The sequence below is a fragment of the Electrona antarctica genome (assembly GCF_951216825.1).
Source record: "Electrona antarctica genome assembly, contig: scaffold_94, whole genome shotgun sequence".
Lineage (NCBI taxonomy): Eukaryota > Metazoa > Chordata > Actinopteri > Myctophiformes > Myctophidae > Electrona > Electrona antarctica.
Genome location: NW_027637548.1, coordinates 19,935 through 35,338, shown reverse-complemented (window position 1 = coordinate 35,338; position 15,404 = coordinate 19,935). Strand labels below are relative to the sequence as shown.

The window sequence follows — 15,404 nt, the reverse complement described above, 5'->3', positions numbered from 1 at the left end:
ACATCATGAAAGGAGAGCCCACAGTTCACTAGCTGTTCCTAAACAATTAGCACATAATATACAGAAGCATGATGGTTAGACATTATTATTCTAAACCAACACAGACAACCAGTTGAAGAAATCACAGACGGTGGCTTTAACCTTTACTTTTATCGAATATCTAGATAAACAATCATGGTTTTATGGAAGATGCTTCTGAACATGTATTCTATAGTTTGACCACTTCTAAGAAACAGTTTTTTATGTGTCCTGCATCATTAGATGCCCAGCCCGCACAACGCTTACAAGACAATCACTAAATGTACAAACACCAACACAGCACAAACACAATACATAAACAGTTATGGATACATTGTTCTCCAACGTACCTGCCACGCCTTCTCTATGAACTTTCCTAAAAACAAAAACATCCAAAACAAATCTGGCTTCTTATCTTGGATTTTAACATAATGAATCCACAAAGACATCATTAACTATAAAGTAGTTTTACGTTGGTTGTAGAAAATAGAAGACTAAAATAATCTGGTAATTTGATAGATAGACTTTGTGTCAATAGATGTTTGAAAGATGATCAAGGATCTTATAATAATATCCCTGCTTTTATGTCATCTTGTTGTGGTAACAGTTTATCCTGCCTGTCACAAATCACTCTCATGATCTCCATCTTGTTGACAAAACAGCAGCTAGGATTTGAACTGGTGAAGTCAAGAAGATAATAGAACGCAGCACTGCCAATAGTACAAATGTAGTTGTTTATCAAAGCAAAAACTTTGCACGTGGACGTGTCTTAATCAGTCAAACAAATTGATTAATTTACATCTTAAATAATAATGTTTGATTGAAAGATTCATGAATATACCATATAGTTTCATGACATGGAGATTATTATTGTAACACAATTCAGCGTGGACATATCAATGATGTAATATGTCATACTATATTATTATATGTCCGTATTAAAGACTATTATTAATACATTGTCTTCATCTCCACAGGGAGAGGAAGAGGAGTCGTGTTGTGGCAGAGCAGGCGTCCAGGTGTTCAGTGTGTGAGGAGGTTCTGACAGATCCAGTCTCTATCCGCTGTGGACACCAGTCCGCTCCCACAGGACACCGTGGCTTTCCCCAGTGTGGAAATACATCCAGAACCACACCTGGACTGAAGACACCCAGTCAAACCACACCTGGACAAAGTGGGTACTAGGCTTGGGCGATATTGATTTTTTGATATCGGTATTGATAACGTGAATAATACCGCGATAATCGGTATTATCGGTTTTATTAATAAAACATTAATATATCACACTGACGGGCTGAATTTCCCCATAGAGTGCTATTTCTTGTTATGGCCACTGTACTGTACTGTACTGTACTGTACTGTACTGTACTGTACTGTACTGTACTGTACTGTACTGTATGCCGCTGTACTGTACTGTACTCCGCTGTACTGTACTGTACTGTGCTGTATTCCACTGTACTGTACTGTACTGTACTCCGCTGTACTGTGCTGTATTCCACTGTACGGTACTGTACTCCACTGTACTGTACTCCACTGCACTGTACTCCGCTGTACTGTACTGTATTGTGCGGTAAAATGACGATATTAGTATTATGACGGTATTCGGTATTATTTATATACTCCGCGATATTACCGGTATTCGGTATTATTTATATACTCCGCGATATTACCGGTATTGATTTAAAATATCGCGGTAAACGGTAATATCGGTATATTGCCCAAGCCTAGTGGGTACATGCTTTTGGTTAGACATACCATTGGTCCGATATCTCAAACCCTCACCCTAACCTCCCACGGGGCAGCAGTAAGAATGTGCACTCATTGGAAATTGCAGAAATCATAGTCAGACTAAATGTGTTTTTTTGGTCTGTATCAATTATATCTTAGTGCAAATAATGAAGCTAAACAACTATCACTCAACAACTAGACAAAAACAACTGATCTTGTGTTTAAATAAATTAACCCGAATGTTTAAAACATACATTTTTTCTCATTTCAGACGTCAGTCTGCAGGATGATTTGAACGATTATAAGGTCATTTTGGAGGACAGTCTTGATGAAGTGAAAAACCACATGACGGAAGAGTCTGGAACCTCCCTCACGGAAGAGTCTGGAACCTCCCTCACGGAAGAGTCTGGAACCTCCCTCACCAGCACCTACTCAGAGCTCTACATCTCAGCGGGAGAGAGTGCAGGGGTTAATCGCCAACATGAGGTGATACAGCTTGAGACAGCTTCCAACATGAAGACCTTCCATGACGAACCAATCAACTGCTGTAAAATCTTTAAGATCCTCCTCCCTGGCAGAGAGACACCCAGCACAAGTGTTCTGACCGAAGGCATCGCTGGCATTGGAAAAACATTCTCTGTGCGCAAGTTTGCTCTGGACTGGGCAAGAGGTTTGGAGAATCAAGATATAGATCTCCTGGTTCTCTTTTCATTCCGGGAGCTGAACTTGGTCAGAGATGAGCAGTACAGTCTTCTCAACCTGATCCATGAGTTCCACCCAACGTTAAAGAAGGTCACAGCAGAGCAGCTCGCTGTCTGGAAAGTTTGCTTCATCTTTGATGGCCTCGATGAAAGCAGGTTTCCATTGCACTTCGACAAAAATGAAATCATCTCTGATGTCACAGTGACATCATCGGTGGATTATCTGTTGACAAACCTCATCAAGAGGAATCTGCTCCCCTCAGCCCTCCTCTGGATAACCACCAGACCAGCAGCAGCCCATCAGATCCCTCCTGCATGTGTTGACATGGTGACAGAAGTGCGAGGGTTCACAGACCCCCAGAAGGAGAAGTACTTCAGGAAGAGATTCAGTGAAGAGAAGCTGGCCGACAGAGTCCTCTCACACTTGAAGACATGGAGGAGCCTCCACATCATGTGTTACATCCCACTCTTCTGTTGGATCATTGCTACCGTTCTGCTGGACATGTTGAGGACACTCACCACGATAGGACAGCTGCCCAAGACCCTGACTGAGATGTGCTGCCACTTCCTGTTGGTTCAGACAAACACGAAGAAGCAGAAGTATGATGAGACTCATGAGGGGGAAAAGAGAAGAAACAAAAACAAGAAAGATAATCGACAGCAGCTCATGAAGTCTGACAGGGATGTTCTTCTGAATCTGGGCAAGCTGGCGTTTAAACATCTGAAGAAAAGTAGCATCATGTTCTACCAAGAAGACCTGGAAGAGTGTGGTCTTGATGTGAAAGACGCCGCGCTGTACTCAGGAGTGTGCACGCAGATCTTCAAAAGAGAGAGTGTGCTGTTCCAGAAAACGGTCTACAGCTTTGTTCATCTGAGCATCCAGGAGTTTCTGGCTGCAGTCTACCTGTTGCACTGTTTCACACAGAAGAACAAGAAGGTACTGAAGACATTCCTGGGAGATAAATACAACAGTAACAGCTCCCTCTCAGACTTCCTGAAAGCTGCTATGGAAAAATCCCTGGAGAGTAAAAATGGCCACCTGGACCTCTTAGTCCGCTTCCTTCATGGCCTCTCACTGCAGTCCAACCAGAGTCTGTTAGGAGGTCTGCTGGGTCAGACAGAGAACAGCCCAGAGGAGATCCAGAAAGCCATCCAGAACCTGAAGAAGATGTTAACTCGTGATGATGTCTCTCCTGACAGATGTATCAACATCTTCCACTGTCTGATGGAGATGAACGACCACTCATTACATCAGGAGATCCAACAGTTCCTGAAGTCAGAGAACAGAACAGAGAAACTGTCTGAGACCCAGTGTTCAGCTCTGGCCGTCATGCTGCAGATGTCAGAGGAGGTTCTGGAAGAGTTGGACCTGGACAAATACAACACATCAAAGGAGGGGCGAAGGAGACTGGTCCCAGCTGTGAGGAACTGCAGAAAGGCTCGGTTAGTAGTTAACACATTGACTTGACTGCCAATCACGTCATGTTACGTCGCATCGAATCCATCACTTGACTGCCAAGCACGCAGTATTGTGTCCTATGGTCTTTTCAGTGGATTAGTATAGATGGCGCTCTTCATCAACGTACTGTATGAATGATGCTAGGTTGCTAGGCAACAGATAAAACCAGAAATGAACCAGAAGTGAAAGTCTGCCTCCCGTCCGCCTCAATTTAAACAGAAATGTGCTTTGGATAAAAGTGATACATAAATGCACCATTTACAATGACGCAGCATTTTATACAGCCGGTTCCATGTTTTCCCGATCTCAACCCTGTCTGCATGCACAGTACTGCTTCAATGTCAACCCTGTCTGCATGCACAGGACTGCTTCAATGTCAACCCTGTCTGCATGCACAGGACTGCTTCAATGTCAACCCTGTCTGCATGCACAGGACTGCTTCAATGTCAACCCTGTCTGCATGCACAGGACTGCTTCAATGTCAACCCTGTCTGCATGCACAGGACTGCTACAATGTCAACCCTGTCTGCATGCACAGGACTGCTTCAATGTCAACCCTGTCTGCATGCACAGGACTGCTTCAATGTCAACCCTGTCTGCATGCACAGGACTGCTTCAATGTCAACCCTGTCTGCATGCGCAGTACTGCTTCAATGTCAACCCTGTCTGCATGCACAGGACTGCTTCAATGTCAACCCTGTCTGCATGCACAGGACTGCTTCAATGTCAACCCTGTCTGCATGCACAGGACTGCTTCAATGTCAACCCTGTCTGCATGCACAGGACTGCTTCAATGTCAACCCTGTCTGCATGCGCAGGACTGCTTCAATGTCAACCCTGTCTGCATGCACAGGACTGCTTCAATGTCAACCCTGTCTGTATGCACAGTACTGCTTCAATGTCAACCCTGTCTGCATGCACAGGACTGCTTCAATGTCAACCCTGTCTGTATGCACAGTACTGCTTCAATGTCAACCCTGTCTGCATGCGCAGTCAGTACTGCTTCAATGTCAACCCTGTCTGCATGCACAGGACTGCTTCAATGTCAGCCCTGTCTGCATGCACAGTACTGCTTCAATGTCAACCCTGTCTGCATGCACAGGACTGCTTCAATGTCAGCCCTGTCTGCATGCACAGGACTGCTTCAATGTCAACCCTGTCTGCATGCACAGTACTGCTTCAATGTCAACCCTGTCTGCATGCGCAGTACTGCTTCAATGTCAACCCTGTCTGCATGCACAGGACTGCTTCAATGTCAACCCTGTCTGCATGCACAGTACTGCTTCAATGTCAACCCTGTCTGCATGCACAGGACTGCTTCAATGTCAGCCCTGTCTGTATGCACAGTACTGCTTCAATGTCAACCCTGTCTGCATGCACAGTACTGCTTCAATGTCAACCCTGTCTGCATGCACAGTACTGCTTCAATGTCAACCCTGTCTGCATGCGCAGTACTGCTTCAATGTCAACCCTGTCTGCATGCACAGGACTGCTTCAATGTCAACCCTGTCTGCATGCACAGGACTGCTTCAATGTCAACCATGTCTGCATGCACAGGACTGCTTCAATGTCAACCCTGTCTGCATGCACAGGACTGCTTCAATGTCAACCCTGTCTGCATGCACAGGACTGCTTCAATGTCAACCCTGTCTGCATGCACAGGACTGCTTCAATGTCAACCCTGTCTGCATGCACAGGACTGCTTCCGTAAGATTGCATTGGGAAAACATGCTGACTTCAGTGTTGTCCCTGAACGCGTTCAATGAACGATCGTTCACGAACACGTTCATATGTTGGGTGAACGTACTGTATTTCTCTTTGATGAACGTCATTGTGAACGTGTTCATTTCTGGCGTGTGTGAACGTCACTTTCTCACGTTCAACTTCGTTCAAGAGTGAATGTTTCCATAGAGCCTTCCAGGCGAAATCCCCACTAAGACACACCCTAAACAGGCTTTAATATCTAACGGAAAACCCACCAATAAGTCCTTATCCGACACAATTTAACTAATATTTCTCAGCCGTACAATTTCACTGGAGCGCGCAGCACGCATTTCTGCATGAGGATCCTGTCATGCACGCAGACACAGAACATCCCGACTCCCGACCCAAACACTGGAAACGTATTGTTGTTTGATTAAACATAATGTGCCACGAAAAATAGCTTCCAATAGCTTGTTTTTTTTGCGTGGAGGAGGTATTTGTCCAAATACATGATCGCCTCGGTCGGCCAACTAAAGACATCTCCCTCCACATAAGCAGCGATGCCTGATTTATTCTTCGTCGTACAACGTGTTCCATGCTGAAAATGGTGAAACTGAAACGTGTTGCGTCCGCGACGCGTTGTGAGCTTGTAGATCAGCTATTTTCAGCACGCGGAGATATGCAGGCTGTGAGAACTGAACTGAGAACTGAGAGCCTTCGCAATAAAAGCATGCAGCTTTCACAAGTTGGCCCATAATAAAGACAAGGAAAAGGATTAAGAATTCTGTGGCATTTCACATTGCAAAAGAGCTATTTTTTCCCAAATGTAAAAGAAATATACAAGAAGGAATTATTTTGGATAATGGTAATGGAGAAATTGTAAAAGTTGTAACTTTATTAATCCCAAAGTTATTCCCAATAGGAATAAAGTCTGAGGTTCTATGGCTATGGGCTGCGGCAATAATTTAGAAAAACAGAAAGAAAAGAAAAAAGCAAAGAAAAAAAAAACGAAAATTAACCAAAATAGTTTTTTTTGGAACCATGAACTTTAGTTCAAAATGTTGAATGATGAACTATGAACTGAACTAGTTCATTTTTAAATGTTTGAACTAAAAAAGATGAACTTTCCCAACACATGGCTGACTTCATAAGCAATTTAAACGCTCGTTTCAACCCGTCACTTAGATGTTCTTGGCCGCTAAGAAATAAAACATCTGAGAGCATACTGTAGGTTATGACATTTCTTTTATAATATTGGGGAAAATCAAACTAGTCTTCATTTCACACCTTCTACTGCTGGTTGAAATCTATGATATCTAAATGTCGATCTTCCTGTTATTCTAGTGGTGTTGACCCGAGGGTCACGACCCCTCGGGGGGTCGCCAAATTATTTTGGGGGGTCCCCAAATTATTTATTACAACTGAATGGCTGGGAAATGGAAATGAAGTGTTTACATAGTACACATGCATAAACTTTCCTTAATGATTATATCTGATTTCAGTATTCATTTATGATATATTTTCTCTATTATTAAGGTTATTTTTGCAGTCAGTTTGTATTGGGGGTGGGGAAGCGGGGCGGGGCGGGGGTCGCGAGACATGGCCAAAGCATCCCTGGGGGTCCCCAGCCAAAAAGGTTGAGAACCCCTGGTCTATTCCACAATACTGTTTATGTCTGGATAACTATAGATAGGAGATGTTTTAGTTCACTTCCATGACAGTGAACTAGGTATCATTTGTTTTGATCATCTCTTATTTAATCTGCATTTACAGACTTGTTGGCTGTGAGCTCAGTAAGACAGGTGTTGAAGCTGTGTCTTCAGCTCTCAGCTCTAATCCTTCCCATTTGAGAGAATTGGACCTCAGTGAAAACGACCTGCCGGACTCAGGACTAGTGGAGCTGCTCTGTGCTTCACTGAAGAGCCCACACTGTAGACTGGAAGTTCTAAAGTAAGATACATTTACCACATTTATTATGATCACTTCTGTTTTATTATGTACTGTATTATGTGAATATAATATGAATGCTGTGGTGAGAATGTATTAATCCATTCTTGGTGGGAACCCCTTTTGGTGTTTTATACTTTAGCTATTGAAAAATAGCAGATCTACAAGCTCATAGCGCGGCACGGAGTGCCACGCTATGAGCTTGTAGGTCTGCTATTTTTGAAAAATCGTGAACATGTGGCACAAATCTTTGAATATATATTCTCAGGGCGAACATTTTTAACTCAAATCTTTGCTTCTGGGGGGGCATGTTTTCAGATGGGGGTCGGCGGCCTATTACATATCATTTTTTGGGTCCTTGACGTGAAATACTGTAGTTTGAGAACCACTGAGATAGAAATATAGGTTTTTCAGATGTTTTCAGATTTAGAAGACATTTTGTAGAATCGGCCTCAGGGTTAATAAGCTTGATATTGAATAATTAATATCCCTTTAAGGCAAATGTACAGGCTACTTTGACATAAATAGTTGCACACCGAAAATAGCTGATCTACAAGCTCACTGTCTCCAAATGTCTTAATGCTCAGGGTGGGATCTATGTTGGTTCTCTGCTCTACATGTAAAGTGTCTTGACACAACTTGTTGTGAGTTGACACTTTAATACAATTTAACTGAATTGAATCACAGAGCGTCGGAGACGCAGCACTTGTGAGCTTGTAGATCGGCTATTTTCGACGTTCAATCCCTTGTAGCTACGCCACAGTTATCGAGCTTTACCGTGCTACCCATGAATACATAATCAATAGTCTGCATCTACCTACTGTACCAATCAATTATCATTCTATTAGTCTAGGTCTGTGTTTCTCAAACTGAGGGTCTGGACCCCCAAGGGGGTCCCCAGAGGATTAGCATAATGTGCAGCATTGTTTTCTCACTGAACAGTAGACAAACCGTCAGTATAAGTTACAGTATACAGTATACAGACTATCTGCACATTTCTAAAGCAACCACACCAAAGGGTTGGGTCGGGACAAAGTGTTTTTTAAGATAAACCACACCAATGCAACTTGGTGTGCAACTCATTGTGGTTGATAAAATAAATAAAAAGTAAATAAAACGTTTTGTCCCGACCCTTTGGGCTTTAGGTACAATTAAATTACTTTTAAAACATTTTTAAAACCAAATTGTCAAATATTACGGAAGAAAGAGGCAAACATTGTGACAATAGCCGATCTACAAGCTCACTGCAAGGCTTTGTGAGCTTGTAGTTTGGCTAGTTTCACAAAATGTATCTGTGGAGCCGAGCAGCGTTGTGAGCTTGTAGATTTGTAATATTTTCGCATTCATGTAATGCCTACAATTCCGATTGCTTCTAAGGGGAGGGGGGGGGGGGGGGGGGGGGGTCCCCAGTTCAAATATGATTACGGTATGTTGGGGGCCAGGGTTTGTTTTAATTGAACTAAAGCATCCAGGTGTGAAGGCACCCTAAGTGGGACAAGAGAGTCCTTTAATAGATGCTGGAAGCAGGTTCTAAATCCAGGAATATTGCATATTTAAATGTGTTATTTATTAATTAATTTATTCATGTATGTTTCCATCTGGTGTTTCAGCCTGGCTCACTGCGGCCTGTCAGAGAGATGCTGTGAAGCTCTGGCCTCAGCTGGAAGCTCTAATCCCTCCCTAAGAGAGTTGGACCTGAGCCTCAACGTGGTGAATGATTCAGTCCTGGAGAACTGCAAGTGAGTAGACTTGGGCTGTGTCCATGTTGGACAGTGCAGTGTTTCCCTTAACAGTGTATTCACTCTGACACGACGTCACAAAGCATGCAGAGAGAACAATGCAGTGCCTCAAAGAAACTGGAAATATTAACCTAGCATTTGTACTCAAAACTAAACAACAACAAAAAACTAAATCTAATAACAAGACATATCCAATATGTGATAGTTTCTGACCGAGGCTAAGTCATATGAAAGCTGGGAATCATATCTTCAAATTTATATATTGGTTGTTCAGTTTGAGTTGACCCACCAGTTTTGGAGATATGGCTTATAGAGTAATGTCTTGCAGAAAACGAGTTGAGAAAACATGCTTGAAATGTTCACTTCTGTGGACTAACATTACACCTATAGCTACATATTTCAGCTCTGACATTTATTTCAGACATGCTCTAGTATGTGAATAGTGACAGTCTGCCTCTTTTAACTCATTTTGGATAAAAAAAAAAGAACATTGATGCATTGTTGTTCTACTTCCTACAGAGTGAAACACTGTAGTGTCAGCTAGTGGAGACGTTGTGTTAGACAGTTAGACATTGATGCATTGTTGTTCTACTTCCTACAGAGTGAAACATGGAGGAGAAGATTGGCTTAATTCTACACTCATTTCAAAACGTGAGTATCTGTCTGTTTGTGTCAATATCACACATTAACATTTATACACTGTTGTATACTTGGTTGATGTTGTCCTGAAAACTCTTGTGCTCTCTACTCTGTGCTCTTGGCCTGGTCCTTAACACCATCAAGATGAGGTCATGTGGTTTGACAGAAACAATGGGCCTCATTCACTAACCTGGTCGTAAACAACATGTATTTCGTCTATATTGGCATAAGTTTAGTTCTGACGTGTATGAAAGGTGGTGCAGAGCCGTGATGTGTGCAGATCACAGGTGGATCTCGTTTTTGTTTGAAAGTCACAAGTGTTCTCCCGTGTCGATCATTGGCATTGTTCCACGCTCCATTTAACAACATACAAGACAACCAGAAATATAAATCACACGTGTGTGAACTGAGCGGTGCAACTATACATGTATTGTTACAGTTACTGTACTGCACTGTGCTCTGTACTGTATTGTAGTGTACTGTGCTCTATGCTGTACTTAGTAAATAGTTACCGTGTGTTACCATGCGGGGGTCCCCGGGGGGTCCCCAGAACATCCAGACCTCCAGGAACGCGCCCAGGGGGCCGGCTCAGTTCTGGCGAGCCTTCCCACGTCTGAAACGGTTGAGAAATGAGAGAGTTACCGTGTTGCAGCTTTCCGTGCTCGGACAGACAGACAGACAGGTACACAGAGAGACAGACAGGTACACAGAGAGACAGACAGGTATACAGAGAGACAGACAGGTACACAGAGAGACAGACAGGTACACAGAGAGACAGACGGGTACACAGAGAGACAGACAGGTACATAGCTGTGTAATGGAGAGGAGGCACCGCTCATAAAACTACAGATCTGAGATTTCAACGCGTGTGTAATAAAGTGGAAAATATTGTGAAAATAGCAGATCTACAAGCTCACAATGCCTCAAACTAAATGTAATGCCTATACAATTCCAAGGGCTTGTCAATGTGGGGGTTCAATTATTATGGGGGTCCCCAGTTCAAATATGATTATTTTGGGGGTCTCCAGTTCAAATATGATTATTTTGGGGGTCCCCAGTTCAAATTATTATTCTGGGGGGTCCCCAGTTCAAATATGACTATTTTGGGGGGTCCCCAGTTCAAACATGACTATTTTAGGGGGTCCCCAGTTCAAATATGATTATTTTCGGGGGTCCCCAGTTGAAATATGATTATTTTCGGGGGTCCTCAGTTCAAATAAAATCACACTGTGTGGAGACTTTAAGACATTCTGCCCCCTGGTGGTTGGACTCTAACACTTCACCCGACAGTGATGATCTTCTCTATTACATTTTAAATGTTTCGAGACTTAATTTAGTCGACTAATTAGACTAAATAATGTACAACTGACTAAAATAGGACTAAAACTAAATGGTATGTTATTCAAAAGACTAAATCAGAATGTGTTGTCAAAATTAACACTGCATTAGTTTGTAGATCTGTGTGTGTGTGTGTGTGTGTGTGTGTGTGTGTGTGTGTGTGTGTGTGTGTGTGTGTGTGTGTGTGTGTGTGTCAGTGAATGATGTATTTAATGTGTACTGTGTTGTTTTCTCATCAGATTTCCAGCGTCTCACACTGGACACAAACACAGCACACTGTGACCTCTCTCTGTCTGAGGACAACAGGAAGGTCACACGGGGGTCACCGAGGTCAGGGGGTCAGCGTCCTCCTGATCATCCAGACAGGTTTGATTACTGGGAACAGGTTCTGAGTTCACAGAGTGTGACTGGACGCTGTTCCTGGGAGGTAGAGTGCAGTGGAGGGGTTGATATAGCAGTGGCTGACGGAACAAACAGCAGGAAAGGAGGACGTGGTGACTGTTGGTTTGGACGGAATGACAAGTCCTGGAGTCTGGACTGTTATGGTGATGGTGATCTCAGGTACTCTGTCACACACAACGGACAGGAGACTGACCTCCCTGTCTTTGCCTCTAGAGGCTCCAACAGAGTATCAGTGTATGTGGACCGTCCCGCTGGGACTCTGTCCTTCTACACAGTGTGCTCTGACTCACTGAGACACCTGTACACCTTCCAGACCACGCCCACTGGACCTCTCTATGCTGGGTTCGGGTTATACTCCCCCTCCTCCTCAGTGTGTCTGTGTGAGCAGAGATAGAGTCTCTATGTGAGGGTGACATCATCAGGTCGCCATGGTTACTCAACATGTTTGAGTGAGTGCAGGTTGTCATGGTTACCACCGTCGCCACGGGGTACCGGCCACCGGCCTAGTGTTACATCATGGACTCCATATTTGGGCATGAGTGACTCGCCATGACATCACGGTGACATCATCGTGATGATGTAATAAGCAGCACAGTGACATCATTGTGATGATGTAATAATCAGAGCAGTGACATCACCATTACAGCTCCTGGACGTTGTCATGTCAACACCCCCCAAGCATTTGACCTTTGACCCCGGACCCCCGTTAGATCAGATTTGTGTCGTTAAAAATGTTACAAACTGTACAATAATGCATTGTGAGCTTGTAGATCTGCTATTTTCAAATATCAAAGAAATATATGGTTAATATTTGATCATTTAGCTTCTAGGACCCCCTGGAACCCCCTCAAGGACCCCCGGGGGACCCTGGACCACACTTTGAAGAACCAGTTAGTGTTGATTTAGTCGACTAAAACATTGACGGAAAATGTTTGTGGACTACTTTTTTTGCTCCCGCTTCGAATGGGATCAGTGTATTGAAACGGGGAAAATCAGGTGCAATCAGGCCTTTCAATAGACTGAGTAGACGTCTACCCGTCTACTCAGGTGCTCAGTAGGTTGATTCCTTCCTATTGTGTAGGTTGATCTGTGCAGTTTAATGCATCACATGCAGCTACTGGAGCTCAGTAGGTGATCATTCCTTTCAATGCAGCCGTGGTGTCTACCGCGTCGAACATCGAACATGCACTGCTCCCGTGCTTGCGGTTATGTTTAGGTTAGGATTAGAGATAGGGATAGTAATTTAGGAACAAGGAACCTTCTGACTAACGACACGGCACCGCTCCAGTAGCTGCATGCGATGCATTAAACTGCACAGATCAACCTACACAATAGGAAGGAATCAACCTACTGAGCACCTGAGTAGACGGGTAGACGTCTACTCAGTCTATTGAAAGGCCTGATTGCACCTGATTTTCCCCGTTTCAATACACTGATCCCATTCGAAGCGGGTGTTTTTTCCACTGAGGAAGACTAACATGACTAAAACTAAGACTAAAATACTGACAATGTCAACAAATAAAACCTAGACTAAATGTTAGGGTGGAGAAGAGATCCAGTAGAACTAAAAGACAAGTCATTCTATGCTTGGTTGCATGCTGAAAATAGCAGATCTACAAGTGCAGTGTAGATCGGCTACATTCAGCAAATCAACCATTACGACGCCACCAAGGCCCACCGAAATACATTTTAGTCGACTAAAATCATATCATTAGTCGACTTAAACTAGACTAATTTCAGATGACTAGAATAATGACTAAAACTAAATGAAGCTTCATTCCAAAGACTAAAATGACAAAAAAAAAATCTAAATTTGCTGTCAAAATAAAACAAAAGAACCAGTTTAAACACGTTAACCCTTTATATACACACTGGCTATTTGAAAACAGCAGATCTACAAGTTCACAATGCGTCGCCATGCATATATATATTTTTTATATATATTTCAGAAAATGGTAACACAAATCTTGTGTGGGGGTACCTGTGGGGGTCACTGGCACAACTATGTTCAAATGACCTTTGACCTGGTAGACGGGGATATTCTTTGACCTTTGACCTGGTAGACGGGGAGAGTATTTGACCATTGACCTGGTAGACGGGGAGAGTCTTTGACCATTGACCTGGTAGACGGGGAGAGTCTTTGACCTTTGACCTGGTAGACGGGGATAGTCTTTGACCTTTGACCTGGTAGACGGGGAGAGTCTTTGACCTTTGACCTGGTAGACGGGGAGAGTCTTTGACCTTTGACCTGGTAGACGGGGAGAGTCTTTGACCTTTGACCTGGTAGACGGGGAGAGTCTTTGACCTTTGACCTGGTAGACGGGGAGTCTTTGACCTTTGACCTGGTAGACAGGGAGAGTCTTTGACCTTCTGAAGCATCCTCTGAGTAACTGCTGGGTCTCAGTGTGGAGGCTGCAGCAGAGCTCAGTGTGGAGGCTGCAGCAGAGCTCAGTGTGGAGGCTGCAGCAGAGCTCAGTGTGGAGGCTGCAGCAGAGCTCAGTGTGGAGGCTGCAGCAGAGCTCAGTGTGGAGGCTGCAGCAGAGCTCAGTGTGGAGGCTGCAGCAGAGCTCAGTGTGGAGGCTGCAGCAGAGCAGGTTGTTTCTGGACTTCACCTTCGCTGCCGTTCCCTCTTAGGTGTTCCTTGAAGGACAGGGTTCTGTCGAGGGTCACACCGAGGTGGGTTGGATTAGAGGCAGCTTTATCTTGAGTCCACTCAGATGATGTTCAGTTCTCTGGCAGCTTTAGCGTTGTGGAGATGGAATACGCTGGAAACTGGTTTTGCAGAACTGGTCCAGTCTTGTAAAGGTCTTCGGTGAGCACCTGTTCCGGTGCGTCAAGGTCAGATGTCGTCTGCATAGAGGAATGTTGCAGGATTTGGTGGATGGTGGGTCGTTTTGTGTAGAAGTTGAACAGGGTTGGAGCTCTAGAACTGAGCCCTGCGGGACTCCATTTCTCTGTGTTCTCTGTGCGCTCGTGTTCTGTCCGAGGTGAACTCTGAACCTCCGGTTGGTCAGCAGAGCTTGAATTACTGCCGTTGTCCAGCAGGGAGCGTCCTTTGTTTCACTATGAGGTCTTTGTGAGTTTCACTATGAGGTCTTTGTACCAGACGGTATCATAGACAGATGTGAGGTGTATGACACCCCCCCCCCCCCACACACACACACACACACACACACAGCTCCACTGCCATCTAGACCAACTCCCACCAGCTGACTTCACCGTCCAACCAGCCTGGAGAAAGGAATGGGAGTCCAAGGAGGTCCCAAACAAACACCTGGGCCCTTTCTGAAACCAGTCCCTTGACTTGAAGTGCTCTCAGGAGGTTCCCTCGTCAGAAAGTGCCCCTCCAGCTGAAACAAGTTCCCTTGATTAGGGTGCTGGGTATACAAAACTGTTTGGAAATACACTCGCCCTCCTTGTGCAGAAACAGGAAACAGACACCATTCGTTGCCATGGTTACCAATCATCACGCAATTGTGTTACCTGTTATTTTGTTTGTACAGTTATATTGCATTGCATCGTGTATGTTTGTGACATGTGGATTTCATTAATATGGAAAAAGGAAATACAGCGTGACTGTCAAAAATGACATGTCATATACATCCATGGTGTTTATAAATCATTGTGTTAAAAATTGTTGTGTGGTTTCATAACTTTCATTTATAGTTTTTTCACGGTGGGGTAAATAAAGAGCCCTTGTGAACATCAGTTGGAGCATTGTCTATTCTG

At 44.0% G+C, this 15,404-nt stretch overlaps 1 protein-coding gene and 1 long non-coding RNA gene across 2 annotated transcripts in view; one reads left to right on the top strand and one right to left on the bottom strand.

Moving 5' to 3' along the window:
- The window catches only part of LOC306918853 (NACHT, LRR and PYD domains-containing protein 3-like), a gene marked incomplete at its 5' end in the record, with an annotated part of 36,779 nt that extends 24,161 nt beyond the window's left edge, over positions 1-12,618 (top strand). The window contains 6 exons of the mRNA XM_079531707.1: positions 996-1,192; positions 2,018-3,890; positions 7,384-7,560; positions 9,168-9,296; positions 9,898-9,947; positions 11,513-12,618. Of these exons, the coding sequence (XP_079387833.1) occupies positions 996-1,192; positions 2,018-3,890; positions 7,384-7,560; positions 9,168-9,296; positions 9,898-9,947; positions 11,513-12,069 (2,983 nt within the window). The 3' untranslated portion in view covers positions 12,070-12,618. The remainder of the gene's footprint in view (positions 1-995; positions 1,193-2,017; positions 3,891-7,383; positions 7,561-9,167; positions 9,297-9,897; positions 9,948-11,512) is intronic.
- The window catches only part of LOC306918852, a 72,736-nt gene extending 58,291 nt beyond the window's left edge, over positions 1-14,445 (bottom strand). The window contains exon 1 of the long non-coding RNA XR_013789418.1: positions 13,988-14,445. This is a non-coding gene — a long non-coding RNA (uncharacterized lncRNA). The remainder of the gene's footprint in view (positions 1-13,987) is intronic.
- Positions 14,446-15,404: the final 959 nt, after the last annotated feature.